Below are 21735 nucleotides of genomic sequence, written 5' to 3'. Positions count from 1 at the left end.
CTTTCAATATTTTCAAGGTCAGCACTCTAACAGGGCAGAACTAAAACTAATGAGGACCATGTGATCTGATAGATGGACTGTGAGTTCAAGGTACAAACCCTGGTCTTGGTCTCACTATGTTTAATTAGTCAAGTATTCTGGTACCTACAAGTGAGGAGGTTGAATGACTTCTAGAGTTATTTTAGCTCCAAGATTCCCAAAGAGGCCAGGGTCATTTTCAATGATAAGATTTCATGATTTCTTATTATGAAGACTGTGCTCCAATTCTACCCGGTACTTAGTAAACATGCAAAAATAAATGTTAAATGAATGAAAGGATAAATGATTGAATAAACAAATCTTTTATGAGATAGGCAAATCTAGCCCATCCTTTATCCACTTCCTCTTTCTCTCCTCCAATCTTCTGCAGACCGCGCCTCTCTGATGTCTCTTTGTCTACACTGAGTTGCTTTCCTATCTTCCTTCTAAACTTTGTTTACGACTCATCTCATGCACAAAGCCACTGCTTAAATCCATTTCCTACCCTCTAACTTGCATCCCTATCTCTGCATTACTCTCTGGAGTTAACCATGTGCTCTGGCTGACTGAATTTCTGAATGAGAGAAATAACATGGATTCCAGACAGTAGGCAATCAATAATAGCTTTAGATTTAAAATGTGTCATAGATTTCTGGTCAGCAGATTCTACTTCCAAAGAGATTTATGCTGTGCAAACGAGTTTCATCCCCAAACATAGGGGTTACCGCAGAAAAAATTGGCCCAAATAAATGGGAAATTACAAAAGTATTACACCATTACATCTTGCCTGTACTCACTTCAGCAATGTATATGTTAAAATAGACCAACAAAGAAAAAACTAATTCATCCCTAGACAGGAAGGACATGAAATCCTAAGTGTTTTGCATTATTTTCATAAATTTATGTATCAACCAAATATTTTATAAACAGAAAATAAAATAACAAAACTCTTTGCAGTTTGAAAATCAAGTAAAATTGAGTCAGAATGTGAAATATCTTCCTAGAATAGATTTTATAAGTGTGTAAAGTTGCCATTAATTGATGTAAATTTTCCCTTAAGGTTTATTTCTGTACGTCCCATGTTCTTCAATAGAGTAGAAATTAACTAAGGGTCCAGATTGATTGATTTTTATTTTTGTTTCCTAATTCCCCTAACTCCATACCTTAACTTGTTGTTAGGTACAATACTTCTTATGGTCTGAGAGTGCTCAGTGATTTCACTGACCATCTTGACTTCCTTTTACTGTTGATATTTATTTATGATCAATATCCAATACCTTGATGGCCACTACTAGAAAGAATATTTTAATCACTTATATCGATATTAAGTTTAATGGTTTATACTGCATTTTCCCATCCATTATCCCTTTTAATAGTAGTAACACAGAACAGTAGGAGATGGGTGGTAACATTTATCTATTTCATAACTGGAGGAATCAAGGTTCAGAGGCACATATGAATTCTCCCAGCTAAGAAAGGTCAATACAAGATGAGAACACAAGTTTTACTTGTCTAGTATTTGAGTTAGAGAAAAGCAAAGGTATAACTTTGACTCCTGCCTGCCAGTTTTAGTTCTTCCATACACTAAGATCTTCCACCCTCTTGTCCTACCTACCTCTTCCATTACACGTGCCTGGCTTTCATCTCAAGTCAGCTGGATAACTGATAAGTCAGTCTAAAAAATAACTTCCTATCAATCTAAAAAAATAAATTACTTCTTGCTCAATAAGAACATCCTCTTGATTCTTTTCAACGTACTTATTCAAATGTCTATGGATTATCCAAACATGTTTCTAGTATCTATTTCTGAATTCCATGGCTAACATACAGAAAATCGAAGCCTGATCATGGCTCATAAATTTTTTTTTTACCTCCTCCAGGGGCAGCTGTTTCTCTAGCAATTTATGTCTGTGGGCTTCACAGGCTTCCAGCAGCTGTTCCCAGCGCCTCAGCAGGGCAGCATGGCGCTCCTCAATGGCTTCGGTCTGGCTATGCTGAGCTGCCACCAGTCGGTCCTTTAGGTCAGTTATCTTTGGCAGTCTCTCTTTCTGGAAGCTCTCCAGACTGGCATCCAGTGTGTCCTGAGAAAGACCCACAGAGAGGGTGTGAACAAAGAAATAATGCAGATCCCAAGGAGTTATTCACACTTGGGTTCTATCAGATGTTTATCGTGAACAAGATAAGGACGAGACAAGAGTTCAAGTGATGATGAAGGAAAAGGAAATATGACTTAGAAACTTAAGTGAACACTTAGGATTGGAATTATGGTTAAATTCCAATGGACATATGTTCTGTAATTAGATTTTAGGTTAAGTGTAAAGTTAATATTAAGGGAATATGGGAAGATGCATGATACGATATTTCAAATTTTCCAAATCAAAACTAAATCCTTCCTACAGCTCATATCCTTTCTAAGCCTCTTTTTTATCACTTGTTAGATTTTGTGTTTTTGTTAGTAGCAGTGCACTAAAGGCCTTACATATGCAAACTAACAAAAGACCTCCCACAGGTGCCAATTATACAAATGATTTTTTTTGTGGAAATGTTGATATCAGAATCAGAAAATTTGAGATGTTCCATTTCCAGATTTAACAGAATGGCTTATATTTGACCAATTCTCCCTTTGAGAACAACTTTAACTACTTGATGAAAGTACAAAAACTCAGTAGGTTTGAAAGAAATCAGAATGCAACTCAGGTAGCTATAACGTGAAGGATCAAAATTCCAGAAACAAGTGAATAGTATTGAAGTAAGATGGTAATATTCTCTGTTACTTCTCCCTTTGAAGAATAAACTAAAGAGGTTTAGTGGAAACCCTTGAAAGGCCCTAGGTGTAAGAGTAAACTGGGAAAGGTTAGGCCTAAAAAAATCTGAGTTATTTCTTGTTTCATTTAAATCTCTTGCCAAAAAGTAGGGGTTGGGTGGGATGGAGGGTGTTAGATTATAGCTTTAAATCAAAACTGATGAATTACTTTAAATGAAAATGGGCTCACTGTTCCAATGAAATAATCAAATTAGATAAATAAAGCAATGCTTAACCATATGATATTTATAAAAGCACTCTGCACTTCCATGTTCATTGTAGCATTATTTACAATAGCCAAGATATGAAAACAATCAGAGTGTCCATCACAGATGAATGAATAAAGAAGATGTGGTGTATATATACAAGGGAGCACTATTCAGCTATGAAAAAGAAGGAAATCTTGCCCTTTGCAACAACTTGGATGAACCTTGAGGGCATTATGCTACATGAAATACATTAGACAGAGAAAGAGAAATATTGTTTGATATCACTTATAAGTGGAATCTAAAAAAGCTGAACTTAGAGAAACAGAGAGTAGAGTGGTGGTTACCACAGGATACAGGGGTGGGGGATGGGGAAATATTGGTCAGAGGGTATAAACTTCCAGTTAAAAGATTAACATGTTCTGGAAATCTAATATATAGCCTGGTGATTATAACTAATAATACTGTATTATATACTTGAAAGTTGCTAAGAGAGTAAATCTTGTATTCTCACCACACACACACACACACACAAATGGTAATTATGTGATGGTTTGCAGATGTTAGTTAATTGGTGGTAATTATTTTGCAATATACAAATGTATCAAGTCAACAAAAATAAAATAAAATATAAAGACATAAATGTTAAAAAAAAACAACTAAAGGATGGAAATAGACATACACTACAAACACTAAACAAAAATAATTGAAGACTATACTAGCATGTGAAAACAAGACTTTAAATCAAAGTATGTTATTAGAGAAAAAGAAGACATTTCATAATTAAAAGTATGAATTCATCAAGATGATTTCATAATTCTAAATATCAACACAACTATTAATCTAGCCTCAAAATATATATAAATAACAAAGTATTTAAACAACCTGATTAACAACCAAAATCTGAAAGGCAACATAAACCACTGAAAAACGCAGTTTTCTTCAATTGTACATAGACTATTCAGCAAAACAGACCATTTACTCTATGCAAGTCAAGCTTATAAAACAATATAGAATATGTTTTTAAAGTAAAGTGGAATTAAACTCAATACAAACATCAAAAAATTAATGTGGAAATGCCCCATGTTTAGAAATCAAATCATATAATATTGAATAACCAATGGGTTAAACAAGGAATTGCATTAGAAATGACAGAAAGTTAAGTGAATGATAACAAAAAAGCAAGAACTTTGTGCGATGCAGCTAAAGCTGTGCTTAGAGAGAAATTTATATCCTTAAATTGATATAATAGAAAAGAAAAAAATGGCTAAATATTTGATAATCTAAATATCCATCTCAAGAATTTTTTTAAAAAATCAAGTTAATCCAAAAGAAGGATAAATATATAAAAAGGTATTAATGGAATATAATACAAAGGTGTAACAGAAAGAAAGCAAAAATTGGTTCTCTAATAAAAATGATGAACACCCAGCAGCAAGTCTGATGAGAGAGGGGAAGGGAGGGGAAAGGCAATCGAGAGAGGGAGAAAAAACTAGCAAGTTATCAATATCAGGAAGGAAGAGGGAACAAGATTACAGGTCTTACAGAAAATAAAACCACAAAATTCAGGAATGAAATAATTCTATGTTTTCAGCTTCTGTGTGATATGGGTCTTGGAGTTCACTAGAACCTGTTAACAAGGAGGCCTTGCTCTCACCTGTTTTGCCAGGAGAGCGAGAAAGCCAGCGAGGTCTGCACCATTTCCACTGATCTTCAGGCTTGCTTCCTTCTCAGCTAAAGAGCAAATGTCGTTAATTAGAGGGGGAAGATAGTTGCTCTTGTATTAGTCTTGGTAAGGAGAAAAGGAGTATTTACTACAGTCCACAAGAGAGCCTCTTGACTCTCAAAGTGGGTGATTCATTGAAATATGACAGCAATGGGGACCAGTGGATTTTTTATCTAGACTTATAAAGGATAAAACTGACTATAATAGAGCTAGGGCCAAAAGAACTTCTGAGTGTTTCATATAACAAATGAAAATTGCAGATTATACATAAATAATAATTTAATCAAACACATAGTTTATTTCCTAGACTGTATATTTCCCATGGCTCTATCTTTCTGTATATCACATACGACATCACCAATTCCCAATAAATGTGTTTGTGTTTTTTGGTATTATGGTACTTAGTCATCCCATCAGCATGTTTCTGTGTGTGTGTGTGTGTGTGTGTGTGTACATGAGTGTAATTGTGTCCAGAAAGGATAGAGTGAGTGATGAAGAAAGCCTCTCTCTTTTTCAAGGTAAGTGAGAAAGCCCCAGGAAACATTCTATAAATAAAATTTAGCAGCATTTCTCAAACCTAAGGCCCCTCATACATCATACCTATCCAGGCTTCTACCACGTCAACCTTCCAATTAAATTGCTGAAAGGCATATTCATCTTCTAACTGTGACTTCCTGGCAGCTATTGCCTTGGCCAGAGAAGGGGCCTTTTCATTGAGAGCATATATCTTGGCAGAAATCTTCTCCTTGTGATGACTTCCCTCCTGCAAAACAAGGTTGAGGAGAGAAGGAGAGAGACAGATATATTGATGAGCATCCAGGGCTAGAAATGTGAATTCTTTAGTACGATTAAAAAGCTCTCATCTCTCTCATTCCAAATATATAATTAATCTTCTCTAGGTCTAGTGTAATTATTATATTATTCATCCATGTCCAAGATGGTCATTTCCATTCCAGCATTTGGACAATCTTCTCACGTTTGCCCACAGAAGTGTGATGTTTTTAGCTGGAGTTGTCTCTGCTTAGGCTTTTTTGTATATCACTTTGATCAATGAGAGTTTGCAAAAGCAAGCATTTAAATAAAAGAATGATTCTCAAACTACGAAGAGGTTTCTAGTGGTATTCCTCCATAAAGCCTCACAAAGAAATGTCTTCACATTCTTATAATACTCAATAACCAAAGCAAGTGATAAGATCTTTATAAATGCCACATTCTGCACATAGTAAGAGTATCAACAAAGGATTTAAGAAAATTTGAAAGGTGTACCTATAAGAACTTGAAAAAAGAATTTCCAGAAAACAGGAATTGAACAGATAATTATTTGCTGACAACAGCAACAAAGACAGCCAGGAAGAAATTGTTAAAGTTTTATGTATGCTTTTAGCACTGCTCATGATTCTATATTTGTGCCAATCCCTTTTTGAAAATGATGATTTGACCTAGAATCCCTGGAGGCACTCACCTTGCCCAGGATGTCTTCTCCTTGAGCACACACACTTTGCACTCTGGTCTCATGGACAGCAAAGTCATTATCCAATGCTTCATGCTTCTTTAGCAAGCTCTGAGTAAATGAGTCAGTGAGAATCAAAGCATGCAAGGCTGAACAATCCATCCCACCCATATTCTGAGTCCCTTTGATGCCATTCAGCTAACTTGGCAGAATTGGTGAGTGTCCACTTCTTCCTGTACATCTCCACTAAATTCTTTTCCCATAACTCTTCACTTGCCAAAAAGGACAATCTTTACAGAAAGAAAAAAAAAAAAAACAGTCACAGGAATTCAAGTGACACTCCTTCTAACTTACTATGTTGTGGGGGATTGGAATTGGCCACCCCAAGATATGTCTCTTTGGGATGAGGATTATTTTGGGCTGATTACTTTTAAAAACTGCAGACATGAGAGGAACTCTGGAAAGTAGAAGTTACCCTTTGTTAAGAGACATTTACATTTGTAAAGGAAATCTCCATCTGGAAAGGTGTCTCCCTCTCTCCACCAGGAAGAAGAGGGGATGACCTTATCTTTAGAAACTCTTATCAATGAGGAAGGCAAGGACTTAAATCTGCATAATAACCTTACTCTTGTTTACTGTGCTTTTCTGGTGATCTCCCATAACTGACTCCCCCCCACCCAAACATCCTCCTTTGTAGCTGAAGATGGTATTTAAGATGAGAACATTTGCCATTTTGGTGAGTTGGTCAGTTTTCCTGAGTCTCTCCCACGTATACATGTTATAAAGCTTTGTTTAATTTTCTCCTGTTATTCTGTCTCCTGTGAATTTAATTCTTAGCCTAGTCAGCAGGACCTAGAGTGGGTAAAGGAAATGTCTTCCTCCCCTACAATGTGAACTTAAGCTTTTCTGGATTTTGGAATGAGTGTGTTGATCAAGGTCATGTATAAGGATTTCTCCACATTGAAACTTGTATAATTGAATGAAACATTGTATCTAGCAGAAAAATATCAAGAACATCCTATACTAAGAATGGATCCTAAAGGAAGGTAAAGCATTGAGCTGTCTTTGAAAATCATTCCAAATCTTCTCTGTTTCTAACTGCTCTCTGGAACCATGATGTCTGTGTAGCTGGTAGGATGGAGAAAGGGGTGAGGAGGAAGCATGACAAGTAGTACTTTTCCATCTTTTGTTGTATTTTCCTAAGTGTCATTTATACCAGCCCTCACCACCATCACCACCACCACTACCATCCACAGCTACCACTGCTACCACTGCTGACTTTCTTCCTCCTGTCATAAAGGCATCCCACCCATTCTTTTCTTCTACACCACATGCTAATCCAGGCTAAGGGAAGAAATGGATTTTGTATGACTAATATAGTTTTTAACTATCACATTTTGAAAATAAAGGAATTTCTAACACATGGTGTTCTTAGGCATTAAAATAAGATGGTTATTCCTTTTAATACAAGATGTGCTACATTATATTTTATGATTTTATTATTTTCATATTTATGCAGAAATGGTAAATGATGATTGGTCAGATGATACACAATAAAACACTGTCTGATTTAGCCATTTTTATATATGTGTGTTTTTATATAATAAATGAAATAAAGTCTCTTTATTTAAGGAGAAGATGAGGTAATTGGAAGCAAAGCTAAATTCAATATTAAATAAACTCTCTTTTCTCATCTTAGCCAACATGTATGGGCCCAGGAAACTAAAAATGCAGAAAGTCAATTTTTTCTTCATGAATGAGGACGTAGAAGGACTATCTAGATAGATATCTTAAGGTAACTCATGAGGATTATTAGCAATAAGTTCTTATAAAGCATTTTATTGGTATTTGTATGTCAGTTTTAAAACTTATTAAAATGAGACTTTGAATGTAATGGTCTAAATATACTAACTAAAAGACAGAGATTGGTAGAGTGGATTTAAAAATTTGACCCAACTATATGCTTTCTACAAAAAACTCACTTCAAATATAATAATATAAAAAAGTATGAAAGCAATTCTTCTGCAGTAAGAAGAAAGCTTTTTCAATGAAAGGTGCTAGAGCAATTGGACATTTGTGGGCAAAATAATTAGCCTTGACCTATGTCTCATATCAGATGAAAATGAGCTCAAAATGGATGATGAGTTTAAAATTAAAATGTAAATCTCTAAACTTTTGGAAAAAGGCATGGGAGAAGATCTTTGTGATCTAGGACCAGGTAATGAATTTTTAGACATTATACAAAAGCACAATCCATATAAAGAACTCTTAAGTTTCCTTCTATAGTTAAACAAATAAAGAAATGATCCAACTAGAAAATGAGCAAAAGACATGACAATATATTTCACTGAAGAAAATATTCAGATGGCAAATAAGCACATAAAATAACATTAAACATCACTAGCCATTAGGGAAATGCACATTAATACCACAGTGAGACATCATAATAGGCAAGAAATGGAAACAATATCCTTCAACAGGTGAATGATTAAACCATGGTACATCCATACCATGAAATATTACTCAGCGATGAAAATGAAGGAACTATTGTTACACACGATAAGCTGAATGAATCACCAGAGAATTATGCTGAGTGAAAAAGCCAGTCCCCCAAAGTTCCCTACTGTATGATTTCACTTATGTAACATTCTTGAAATGATGAAATTATAGAAATGCAGAACAAATCAGTGGTTGTCAGGGATTAAGGAATGGGTAGAGGCAGGAAGAAAGTGGGTGTGGCTATAAAAAAAACATGAGGGATCCTTGTGGTGATGATAATGGTCTGAATCTTGACTGCATCCATGTCAATGTCCTGGTTGTAACATGGTATTATAGTTTTGCTGGATGTTGCCATTGGAGGAAACTGGATAATATGTACATGGGACCTCTTTGTATTATTTCTTACAACTGCATGTGAATCTACAATTCTCAAAATAAAAAGCTTAATTTTAAAAAGGAGAAGCCTTTGAGAGTGTTTGATATGAAACCTTAAACTGCTTGAAAATGTACAGTGGTGTGCACATGTGACAGAAGACTTTCCAAATAAGAGGACTTGTTAGTTTGAATTATATGCTATTCAGGTTTTAAGCTTTCTTTCGCCAGTTTAGGCCTTTCCTTACAACATCTCATAAAAGTGAATTAATCTCCACAAAGAATTCTTGGTAAATCTCCAAGTTTTAAGGCTAGTGGGCACAGTTCTCAAGGTCCCGAAACAGTATTATATTATAATCCTTCTCTCAAAAGCTGTAAAAATCCACCTTAACTCAAGATCACACTGAAAACTTGTTCATTACTTTACTGGGAAACTGAATCCTGTATTTAAAAGTATCTTTAAATTGTGTAAATACTCTACGCACCAAACCCTTCTAAAGTTATATTTTCTACAAACTACCACCAATGGCCAGACATAAGAATTTTTCCAATTCAGTGCAACATTAGCATTTGAGAGAATCTTAGGAAATCTGTCAGTATAAGGAAAGACTTTAACTCACAGAGAGAGCACAAAGCATAGATTAAGCTTTCAGCCCTGCGTTCACACCTGATTGGTTCCATGATCTTGGGCAAGTCACTTACATCTCTGGACCTTGATTTTTCATATTTAAAATTGGTAGAATTAGCAGTATTTCCATCATCTTCTCCCACAAGGAAAAATATTATAATTTCCCAGGTGAAAACATGAGCTACTTAAGAAAAGATTCAAATTAAAGAGAAGAAAATTGATCCATTCAGCCTGTTGCTCACCTGAGTAGCAGCCAATGTGTCTCCAGACTCCCCTTGGGCAACGATAGCTTCCTTTTCACGGATCCAAGCTTCCTCCTCCTTAGCATTCTCCTTGAACTGCAAGTATTCTAGAGACTCTGCCAGTTGAAGCCCTCTATAACAGGGCAGTAAGCCCCAGTAAGGATAAGAAGAAATTAGTAGGCAGTGGGAGTGTAGCAGAGCAGCACAATCTCACAAGGCGGACACAGTTGATCTGGGCCACAGAACAATCTGACATGTGCCTATTGGTCAGCAGTGCTGAGCTCCTGTGACAAGGGGGAGACCCTTGCCCCCAGAAGTCCAGTTTTGTGGCATCATCTACTCTCTAGGAATCTTTGTTGGGGGAAGGAAACCTTGTCCAAACCAAAATGTCAAGATTTCATAATTGGAGAATAACAGCAGTGAAGCAGTGTCTCTACTCTGAGCACCGCCGTTCTTCTTATACAATGAAAGTATCATAAAATGCTAGAATCTCTCTTTTATTCCCCAGAAAAATATGTCTTCCTACTGCCAACAAGCATGAAATTACAGGCAGAAATTATTCTTCTTGCCTATATGGTTCTAATTGGGCATATGGCTCTAAGGGAAACATTATGAAGTGCTGCATGCAATGCTAAAACTAAGGACATATTTAAGTAAAACAGACATGGGGAGAATAACCCTGTATGAAGTATAGCATCTGCAGGGTAACAATGATAAAAGACAGCCACAAGTAAGTGCAGGAGTAGAGGTATATTCAGAACACAAGCAGTAATCACTTTTTCCTTGGAGAAATGAGGGAAAGCTTCGTGGATGATGTGGCATTTGAGCAGTGACTTAGAAGATAAATAGAGATGTGTAGTTGGGGAGAGAAGTCAATGCTGCATTCAATACCTACAACCCAGGAAGAGAACTGAACCTCCTATCCCCAAACTCACCGAGCCTTGGCCAACTCTTTGAGCTTCTCCCAGTGTTCAACAAACTGAGCAAGTCGCTTTTGGATCTCTTCTTGTCCCACAGCAGCCTTGTCACCTAGCTTCTCTGCCATATCCAGCACATTCTGAAGAACACACCCCCTCCATGTTGCATTATCCCACAGTCTCTCCCCATTTAGTCATAGTTCTCTGGCAAAGTATCTAGTCCTTCCTACCCTCCAGATCATTTCTAAACTCCGTGGTACTTAGGGTTGTCCTGAAAATCTTGGAAAAGTGAAGAAAGTTGCAACAAGATCTATCATGCTAAACTTCCCCCAGTATTTGGACCAATCTCTCGGTGTTTACACTGGGCTACTCTCCATGATCTGCTTTATGGATTATTCACAGTCGCAGGCTGATCCTGCTGCCAAACCAGACCCAGAGTTGCCTTCTTCCCATATGGCTTGGCTCAAGTACAGCTTTTCCAGATGGCCCAACCTGCATCCCAATTGTCAACAACGGTGCCCTGAAGTATAAGAGTGCTCCATCCAGGGAAGAGCACAGGTTCCTGTGCAGAAATCTTCTATTCAAGGAGACAAATTGTGAAGGAGAAGAGAACACTTATGAACTCTATGACTGACTTTCTGTGTGACCTTGGCCTGCCCCTTCACATTTTGTAGCCTCATCCTATTTGCCCAAGAAGGTCTACTATCTCTGACTATCTATGTCTTTCCAGGTTCATATTTGACTATTCATACCTGGATGGCAGGTTCATGTGCCACCAGTTCCCCTTCTAGGCGTTTGTGCTTCTTCATTAGGTTCTGAACCCCCAGCAGATCCTTCACATCGTCCTCGGAGCTCACTCGACTCAACCTGTCCCTGGGACCAAGGAAGAAAACAAAAAATTTAGAGTTTAGACATCTGAGGTCATCCTGGAACAATTGTTTTCTAAGAGTGTATGTGTGGCTAGGGGTGGGGAGGTGGTAAATTCTGGAACATTCTGGTGAAAATAACCACAAAGATAATTAGTGCCAGAGGCTTTCAGTGAAATTTCTGACTTATGCCAATACATACAAATTAAAATAACATACTAATCTCCATGATATGCACAGCCATAATAGCCTTCCCATTAGTTCCTCTTCCTGTCTAACTCTGTATCTTTCTGTCTTTGGTCAAGAACATACACTAATATTTTTCTTTCCAAAACAAAAAGTGAAAATTACACACACACATACACATATATAAAGAAACACATGTACATATATGACCTTCATGGCTTTTATTATTTTTGGCCGTTAATATCAATAATGAGTTTAGGTAGAATGGGTGTAAAGAGCTGACGCTCTAGAAGTCATGGCAGGTGGGTTGGTTCCGAGCATAAAATATTTGACCAGCACCACAAAGCACAACCAAACACTACACAGACAAAGTAGTATTATCTTACTGTTTCTAAAAAGTTCCAAAATGTCCTGCTTGCTGCCCTATGTACAGTGCTTCCCTCTAATTCATTGATTACTAGTAAGAATCATCGGGTTTGTAGAAGAGGAACATGATGAGGCAAGCTTAATGAGATGTAGAGAAAATAATTTGATTTACTAAGATTTTCTCAATCGTATTTTTTACAGCAAAAATAGAATTAGTGGGGCCATCCAGGTGGCACAGTGGTTAAGTTCACATGTTCTGTTTTGGAGGCCCAGGGTTCACCAGGTACGAATGTATGCACTGCTTGTTAAGCCATGCTGTGGTAGGCATGCCACATATAAAGTAGAGGAAGATGGGAAGGGACGTTAGCTCAGGGCCAGTCTTCCTCAGCAAAAAGAGGAGAATTGGCAGTGGATGTTAGCTCAGGGCTAATCTTACTCAAAAAAATAAAAAATAGAATCAGTAATGAAACTATAGCAGGTACCATGTAACATTCTCTGTACAGTGTCCAGTTTGGTGTCACAAAAGATACACAGGATACAGAAAGAATAACAACAGTGATCTCGTCAGCCTAGTAAGTTGTAAATGCCCACCTATCTTCATGAGCATTACACATTCTATGAATTGTCTAGAACATTCCTTTTGTTCCCAGAACTTATGTGAACCATTGCCCACTGCATCCACGCTTGTCTCCCTCTGCCTGCATCCAGTGAGAGAATTTGGGTAAAATAAAACCAATGTTAACTTTAGGCTAAGGCACACATGATTAAGAAGTAATACCAACTGCAAGAAACGATTATATATTTCATTTCAGCATCAAATAAGAACATGTTTGGTAGATTATCTATTCTGGATTATTCACACAACATGAGTTGGCAGTACATACTGTATCCAGGATTCCTCATTATCCAGGTCTTGGAAGAACTGGAACAAGGCATAGTCCTCTTTCAGTTTCTCATGGTGTGCAGCTGCTAAGTTCTGGACATTCAGGAAGCGGTCGTTGACATTATCCCTTTTCTCCACAATCTGCTCAACGTTGAATGTCCCACTGGAGAGCAGATCCGTAGCCAGCTGATTCAGGTCCTTGAGTGCATCCTAGAAAGTCCCAGTACACTCAGTGAATAGATTAGTACAGGCATTAAGTAGATCCTTGACTTTAACCACTGCTGGCTCAAGTTCAAAGACTGGGTCAAATAGATTGTTTTCAAAGATATTGAATTTGATTTTATGCTCTTTTAACTCATTGGATAAGGCCAAGTTCAGAGGACGATATAGATAGCGTGACTACATTACTCAAGCTGCACATTTGTCCTTCTGTGTCCTGTTCTTCTTTCTGATGGTTTCCCATATATTTGCTTCCTTTCCTCAACTAGAAAATAACACCTTGGTGGGTAAGCACACTGTCCCCAAACAGGACCGTCTTCTTCACAGTACTGAATTTGATGTAGATTGATTGGCTGAAATATTTAACAAGAACTACTCTATTGGTAACGTTCTTAGACTGGGCACAGAGCAAACCCAGCCTCTTCTGTGTCTGTTTTCATTCTAATTCTGCCTGCTGTCACAGGGAATATCATCAAGACCTGAAATCTTGCACTTAGAATGACTTAGGCTTCTTGTCCTTTCTGTATCTGTATCACCAAATAAAACTGATAACATAAAATCCTCCTGTATAAAATTAACACCTGCCAGCATGTTTACCACTGTTCATGGGACAAATCTCTGCTTGACATTTGAATGCAACTAGAATTCTCCATAGACTTTCCAGAGTTTATATGTAGTTCAACTTTACCGCATACATCCCCATCTGATTTTATTGTTTTTCTCTCTGATTCTATGAAATAAACTTCCATTTTCTTTCAAAGACAGGTGAAATATGTGGCTTTGGGTGACGGTGAGTTTATATGCATGCATCAGTAAAAAAATTTTAAAAAGATAGCTTTTAGGATACACTTCCTGGAGTCTTAGAATCTATAGTTTAACAATCATTGGTTAACAGTGACTGTTGCAACAACTCTGCAATGCATGTGTTTGACGTGGTTATAACTGCTGGCTGAGAACACTAAGGTCAGTTTTGCAAGGCTATGTTCTTAAACTATCTCTTAAGATAGAAGAGAGGAAAATCAGAAACATTTCCATTCCTCCCAGAGGACTTGGATTGCAGCACCACTTACCTCTCGGGTCAACATCTCTGTTTCCAATAGCTGATGCTTCTTGAGCAGGTTTCCTGCAGATGCCAAGTCCCTTGCCTGATCTTTCATGGCCAGCAGTGTCTCTGCCTGGGAATGGAAGAATAAGCAATAAAGCTTCCAGATGAAAACTATCTTTAAGGAGAACAAGATTAGCAACTATGCCCTCAAACTTCTCCCATGAAGAGTCAAGCAAACTGTTCATGCATAAATCCATTTATCTGACAAGTATTCAGTAGCTCCCATGTCCCCACCATTTCCAGGTGCAATCACCTCTGAGAGCCAGAACTCAAAGTCTCGGATGCCTGTGTTGAACCTTTGTTGGCGACTAGCCTCGTTGAGCTTCTCTCCTTTGTCAATTGTTCTTGTATACAGGTCATCCCAGTGTTTCTGCAGCTCTTCCAATTGACCCTAACCCAAAGAAATTGAGGGGTCATTATAGTTTTTAGGATCCTGGGTCCTATGACAACTTGAAAGGATAATGTAGGACGGCTCTGGAGTAAGGTACTAGTCAAAATCTGCCAGTACTTGAATGTCATACATTTTAAATAATTTATGTTTAATCTAGGAAAACAACAAGAAATGTTAGGAAAAAATTTGAAGAAAGGGTCCTGGGCTGATTACGGCAACTGATGTCTGAATGCCAGAAAACTTTTGGCAGTAGGGATAGAAAATGTAAAACAAGCATAATACTTAGGAATTAAGTCTAAAGCTTTTTTGGAGTTCTTGGTACTGACTATGATTGCAGTGATAGGATCTGAGCATCACTGTTTTCCTCCTTCTTTGTGCAACAATCAGAGGGAAGACTATTAACAGAACATCTTTCATATCCCTATACATGAAAACATTGAAAAGTAAAAAATTTCTCTTCCTGTGCCTTTGTAGCCCCCAACCCATCTTAAGCAGAATCCCTACCTTCACGATCTCTTCCTTGCCATCACATGCCCGCCGCTCAATCAGGGAATTCCCCATGTTGATGACTCGGTTCACATGCTCAGCTTGGCCATAGACGTCATTTTCAAAGGTTTGGTGCTTCAGGTATTTCCTCTGAAGGGAAAGCAGAAACTAAATTGCCATCTTATTTAGAGAAGCAAGATAAGGTAAATTCTGTTTATAAAGAAGAGTTAGTGTTCTATCATAACCAAAGTGATAATGACTTCTTTTTTTTTTTTTAAGGAAGATTAGCCCTGAGCTAACATCTGCTACCAATCCTCCTCTTTTTCTTTGCTGAGGAAGATTGGCTCTGAGCTAACGTCCATGTCCATTTTCCTCTACTTTATATGTGGGATGCCTACCACAGACAGCATGGCTTGACAATTGGTGTGTAGGTCCACTCCTGGGATCCAAAACGGTGAACCCTGGGCCACCGAAGCAGAATGTGCAAACTTAACCTCTGCACCACTGAGCCAGTCCCGATAATGACTTCTGAAGACCTGCTCCCCATTTGCCTCAGAAGTCCCTGAGGTCACAGACAGTGGCCTCAACAGTTAAAGAAATATTCAGTATAGGGAGATGGCTAATCATCCAACAATCTGGGTATGCTGAAGTTTTCCAAGATTCCTATTTTGAACTTGCCTGAATGTTGGTGGGGTCTTTGTAGGATTCATCATAGGCTATGGGCAGCATACTGCTGATCCATTCTTCCAGGTCTTCAAGGTCACGGTAGAATTGTTTCAGGTCAGCATAGTCGCCGAGTTTCATCCGCTCAGCAGTCAGCTGTGCTTTTAGTGCCTTCCACCTGGAGGAGGTGGCCAGATCACTCTCTGCTCTCTACCCTTCTCCCAAACTCTGATACCATATCCATGAATCTTCCCATTTTCCAACTTGTTCCTTCTCCTCTCATTATTTATATGTTTATATGTTATGTATAACATCATTTCATCATTTTCAAGTATAAACACAGTGGCTAAGCCAGGTAATTTCTAAGGTAACTTCTCTGTCTTTATTTTATGAAGTCAGAAAGTTTTCTAAAGTTTCAAGATAGTTTTAGGCATCTAGAAATAAGAAGAACTCAGTGTTACCCCAATCCTTAATGCTAGCAAAGAGAGCACTTTGCTACATCTTTCTATAGCTCACAAAACAATTTCTCAGGTCTGACCTGTCTAGCACATGTTGGAGCTGAGCAGCAATCTCTTCCTTGGCATAGTGGTCATCAGCTATGAGCCGTTCAGCAAAATGTTCTAGTTCTGTGATCTTCTTTTCCTAGACAAGGGAAAAATAAAAAGCCCAGGTGGCTGGAGATGATGCCCTTATTGCAACCCTGACCCCTCCTGGAAAAAAGCAGAGATATTCTTTGTGGCTAGACGAAAGGAAACAAAACCAGGCCAAAGGGTAAACACCTTACAAGGAGGTGGCTTTCAACTCAACAAGAGGAGAAACATTGATAATGATTCTGAGATGGGCTACTTGTGTAGTACTGAATTCCTTAAAGAACACACACTTCCCATGGCCAATATCCCACTTCCTGCCTTGGGTGGGATATTGGAATAGACAGCACGCAAAGTCACTTCCAATTCTAAAAGTTGGGTTTTAAAAGGCTGAACTTAAAGTAAGAAATTTCAATGCCACATTATGTCTTCGACAAGACTAAGACACAGTGTCAAGCTGCCCTGCCTACCTCAAACTTTTCTGTAAGAAGTAAATGGGAATAAAAATACTTATAAATCATAAAACTAAAGACTCATGTAAGATTTCTCTTATTATTACTAACAGTTATTATTGGAACTCTTGTATTACTTGTTATTACCTGGGTAGTGATTGCTGTGTCCAAATCATCACGTTTCTTCATCAAGGCCTCTAGACTGTCTAAGAAACCTTTATCATCTGACCTCAGGACATTCTCACGTGCCACCATCCAGCTCTCAGCCTGATCACAGTTCCCTTGGAACAACTATGGGGAATGAAGGTAGAGGTATATGATATATCATTCCAAGGGGACAGAGGAAATTATCTCACCCTCTCCTTTGATATTATATAAGAAATCCTCTAAGTGGTGCTTATATTCTTCCAAGAAGCATTCATACCATGAATCTTAGCTATACTTGACCTTTTACTCTTACCTGAAAACACAATTTTTATATAAGCTATATTCCTTTCTTGGGGTGTTATTTCCCATATCCTACATCTGGTGAATATTGGCTGGTTATTTCTTTAAGACTCTGGTAAACACTATGCTTCAGAGTAGTCTGTGACACTCTTACTTCCTTCTCTCAAAAACGTTAATCACTCCCTCTTCTTTAGCCTCAAAACATTCATACATTTTGTTTTATTAATAGTCATCTTACTGTACTAGGATGATCTTTCTACATGTATAATTTATCTTCTTAAGAAAATGGAAAATCCTACCAACTTTTGTGTTCCCAGGGCCCTGCACAGAGTAGGTTCTCAATAAAAATCAATCAATCAAACTGTCAATCAATAAATAAATTATAATAACCCCACTTCATGCCCAGGACTCCCTCTTATTTTATTTGGCACTTCTAATAGAGATAGGAGCAAAGAATATCAAATGATCAAGCTACAAAGCAGAGAATGCAATGTCAGATAGTCAAGAGACATCCTTGCATTTATAGGAGGAGAAGTCCAGTGAAATGAGTGCCAGTACTAACCATGTAAAATTTCATAGACAGAACAGACTGAGGCCAATCCTGCTTAATGCCTAGGAATTTCCTGTACCTGCAATTCCAGACACTGATCTAGCATCTTCTTGCGTTGTTCCCAAGCTTTCTCCAAATCATCCCTCTCTATCCTGACAGCTTTAAGCTTTTCTTCAATTTCAGGACTGGCATGGTGACCACTGATTATAAGTTCTGTAGCAAAATCTTCTAAGTCCTGGAAGGTGGGAGCCTTGGCATTCATGTCAGCATGATGATCCTGTGGGAAAAATGAGGAGGAGACTGGTGAGGCCAATGACATCTCACCAAAGTTGTTAAGTGAGGGATGGTTGTGAGGTCATGTGATCAGTGGCTATGACTTTTGTAGCCATACCTGATGTCGCTCTATCAAGATCTCTGTGCCAATTAAATCTTCAGCCAGCTCCTGTGATGATACCATGCCATGAATGCCACTGATCCAATTCTGTAGGTCCCTAGAGAAATAGAAATGTTGAGAGTGACAAGAAAACCTTGCAACTTGCTACAGGGCTGTCTGTCCTTGGGCTTTTTCCTCTCTAGAAAACATTTCCAGATTAACACTTTCTATTTGGCTTTATAAACTTCACAGATCTTAGGTTTGTTATTTTCATTGCCTGACAACAGTAGCAACCCCTTGCATTTGAAAAATCTCTTCACATATATTATCTCTTTCAATTCTTGTAATGATCTTGTATAGAATTCTGAGAATTATTTTTCTTCCATTTTGGAGATGAGGGAGTCAGCTGACAGAAGGTAAGTGATTCATCTGTGTGATATAACTACAAGACATCCGAACTAGAACCAAGACACTAGAATTCTGGACCAGTACATATTCCATTACTCTTAATTATTCCTGTTCATTTAAAGTGGATTCTTGGATTTAAAGATCATCTTATTATGGAATCTAAAGGAAGACAAGTCCTTCCTCTTCCTTTTATTCCCAATAGAATCCAGCACATGCTTCTGCCCACCACACACACACACACACACTCACACATGCACACACATGCACACACACAGACACTCTATGTTGTTACCTAAATCAGGGCCTATTTCCTACTCTTTTAGACATCAAGATGTTAGACAAGGAGGGCTAAGGTCCATCCTCACTAGAGGGTAAATGTCAAATAACCATGCATTGAGTTAAAATTATATATGATGGCCAAATTAAGCATCTCATAAAGAGTGCCCTACTCTTGATGCTAAATAGGAATCATGAGCTCTAGGGCAGAAAAGTCTCCTCTTTTGTAAACTGTTTTATTCACTTATTCAAACAACTAAGTTTTGTTGGTGCTTACCAGCTAGCAAACATTGTGAAAAAGACATATTTATGTCTTCTAGGAGCTCACGCTTTAGATTAAAAGAAAGAAAAAAGCAAACAAAATTTAGACACTAATACCTACTAAAAAAAACCCTGAAAAGCAAAAGTGTCATAAAGAGGTAAAATAAGATATTAGAGTTGCTCTGTGAGTGGGATTATTACTTTTCCAAGATTGAAAAGTGTGACTTTATAAAGGAAAAGAGGCGGCCTTTAATTTGGAATCTGAAGTCCAGATAGACTCTGTATATACAGGGATATATGCACATTTATATGCTTTTGGGGAATGAGTATGGACGTTGTTTATTTATACTGTGTGAAAAACTATAGCTTTCCAGAGATGGTGTATTGGGAAAGGGGTTGCCAAGTGCAACCAAAATCATTTGCCAAAATTTGACTCGTTTTTTTCTTCAAAAGTATTGCATTGTGAGCTACTACTTTCTGAACCCTCAATCCTAAATTCTCCTCCTAGCAGACTGATACTATGGGACAGAATGTGGGAATTGTTCCACAGATAAAGTATGTATTTGCTAGACTGTGAAAAGGTCTAGACTCTTTAGTAAGACATTGAAAATTCTCTAGGATTTCATCTCAACATTTCTAAATTTCTCTCCTGCTACTTCTCCTTACCCCTCTGACACACAAACACTGTGCTCCAGCTGCTCTCACTTCACAGACATGCTGCACATTTCTTCTCCTTGTGTCTTTGTGTAGATCCATATATTTGTTAGGATGCATGTTTGGGTTGTATTATGTTCTACCATGGTTATCTGTATCCTTCTCTCTCTCTCTAATAAAATGAAAACCCCTGTATCCTCCTACAACTCCTGACAGAACACATCATATAGTATGCACTCTGTAGAAGCTTACTTAATTGGCCTAGAAGGGATTACATTTCTTCAAACCTCAGTATTTTATGGCTTAAAGTACTGAACCTGGGAGTTTTGTGCCTAACCAGAGGTGAGATCTGGACAGAAAGGTGCCCACCAAATCCAGCAGTGAAGAGTACCCATACCGGGACTGCTCCTGGAAGCTCTACTCAGAGGCTAGACATGAAAATTGCCCACCCCACCTGGTGGAGCTCTTCCTTTTGAGCTTTACCTGGCCTTGCTGAGGAAGAGGTAGAATTTTTGGGCCTCATTTAGATTCTCCTTACGATCCTTTGTACACCCCAGCAGGTTGTCCCAGGCCTCATTCAGCTCCATTCGCTTCTTATTCAGGTCATCAATGGCATCTGGGTGGGCCTCACAGAGCCACTCTGCTGTTGCCCCCAGTACAGTCACCTGGGAAGATGCAAGAGCTCTGATAATCAGCCTAGAGTCATGCCTAAATTCTAGCAAAAGAATCAACCTGAGCCTTAGTGGTGCTCACTCTTCAAATAGACATCAGTGAGGTACAAGAACCTCTTATTACTTTATGAAATAACACCAACCCTTTGGTACACATGATAACTTGATGAAGCAGTCAAAATGGCATTACCATACTTTTTTAAGATTAGAAGGCTGTTAGGCAGGGTGGTTAAGTGACTGCTAGTTAGTAGCAATACAAATTATGGACCCAAAGGTCCTGAATTTAATGCAAACATCTTTCCAATATAGACATTTTCTGTGCTTCTTTTTGCTCTGCATGATAATGCCAAGATGCACGATGCCTCTGGTTCATCTGGAGCACTGGAGAGTGTATCTGGAATGTTTTGGAGTTCATTTTTGGTTGGAGTAGGATTAAGCTCATCTAATTACTTGTGAAAGAAACTCTGCATCATGCTCAGGCATAGTTCTGGTCATCCTGAGTATGGCAATTTCCTGTTTATCTTAGGCTGCTGGCCTCCAACTATCTTTTGTACATTCCGGTCACTTGGAACCCACTGAAGAGGTACTTGGACAACAGAAAGTTCATTTCCAATATGTTTTTCCTCCACGTTAATGTTCCTGGGGGATGTCCTTTTAGTGGCCTTGCCTTAGGGACAGTGTACAAGAACAAGTATGGAATAAGGTAAAGAGAAATGTAAGAAGAAAGGATTGGGGAACAAAACCGAGGACGAGGGTGTTGATAGGAATAAACATGAAGAGGAAAGTGCTGGAAAAGCTTGGAAGCACATGTCTCACCTTTTCCCCCAGGGGTGCGAGATCTCTCTCAAAGCCCTCATGCTGTCGCAGAAGAGCCTGAACACTGAACAGGTCTGAGCCAGGATCAGCGGCACTGAGGGCCTTGCACTTCTTTTCAATCTGCTCCTTCGTGTCATCTGCGTCTCTGGTACACAAGAACAGAGTTTAGGAGTAATAATGTGTACCAGAGGCAGAATAACTGGGCTCATAAGGA

The 21735-nt window shown here is 38.3% G+C and overlaps 1 protein-coding gene across 1 annotated transcript in view; it reads right to left on the bottom strand.

The window, feature by feature from the left end:
• Positions 1–21735, bottom strand: part of SPTA1 (spectrin alpha, erythrocytic 1) — a 63144-nt gene that overhangs the window by 7699 nt on the left and 33710 nt on the right. The window contains exons 25-42 of the mRNA XM_046682008.1: positions 21522–21666; positions 20518–20699; positions 18454–18553; positions 18142–18339; positions 17213–17356; positions 16565–16668; positions 16042–16204; positions 15382–15513; positions 14740–14877; positions 14452–14556; positions 13164–13372; positions 11614–11734; positions 10880–11001; positions 9945–10077; positions 6216–6314; positions 5354–5516; positions 4685–4761; positions 1890–2099 (exon numbers count right to left, since the gene is read on the bottom strand). Of these exons, the coding sequence (XP_046537964.1) occupies positions 1890–2099; positions 4685–4761; positions 5354–5516; positions 6216–6314; positions 9945–10077; positions 10880–11001; positions 11614–11734; positions 13164–13372; positions 14452–14556; positions 14740–14877; positions 15382–15513; positions 16042–16204; positions 16565–16668; positions 17213–17356; positions 18142–18339; positions 18454–18553; positions 20518–20699; positions 21522–21666 (2545 nt within the window). The remainder of the gene's footprint in view (positions 1–1889; positions 2100–4684; positions 4762–5353; positions 5517–6215; positions 6315–9944; positions 10078–10879; positions 11002–11613; positions 11735–13163; positions 13373–14451; positions 14557–14739; positions 14878–15381; positions 15514–16041; positions 16205–16564; positions 16669–17212; positions 17357–18141; positions 18340–18453; positions 18554–20517; positions 20700–21521; positions 21667–21735) is intronic.

Source organism: Equus quagga, chromosome 13 (genome assembly GCF_021613505.1).
Source record: "Equus quagga isolate Etosha38 chromosome 13, UCLA_HA_Equagga_1.0, whole genome shotgun sequence".
NCBI lineage: Eukaryota > Metazoa > Chordata > Mammalia > Perissodactyla > Equidae > Equus > Equus quagga.
Note: the sequence above shows the minus strand (reverse complement) of the source record. Positions and strands in the feature narration are given on the sequence as shown.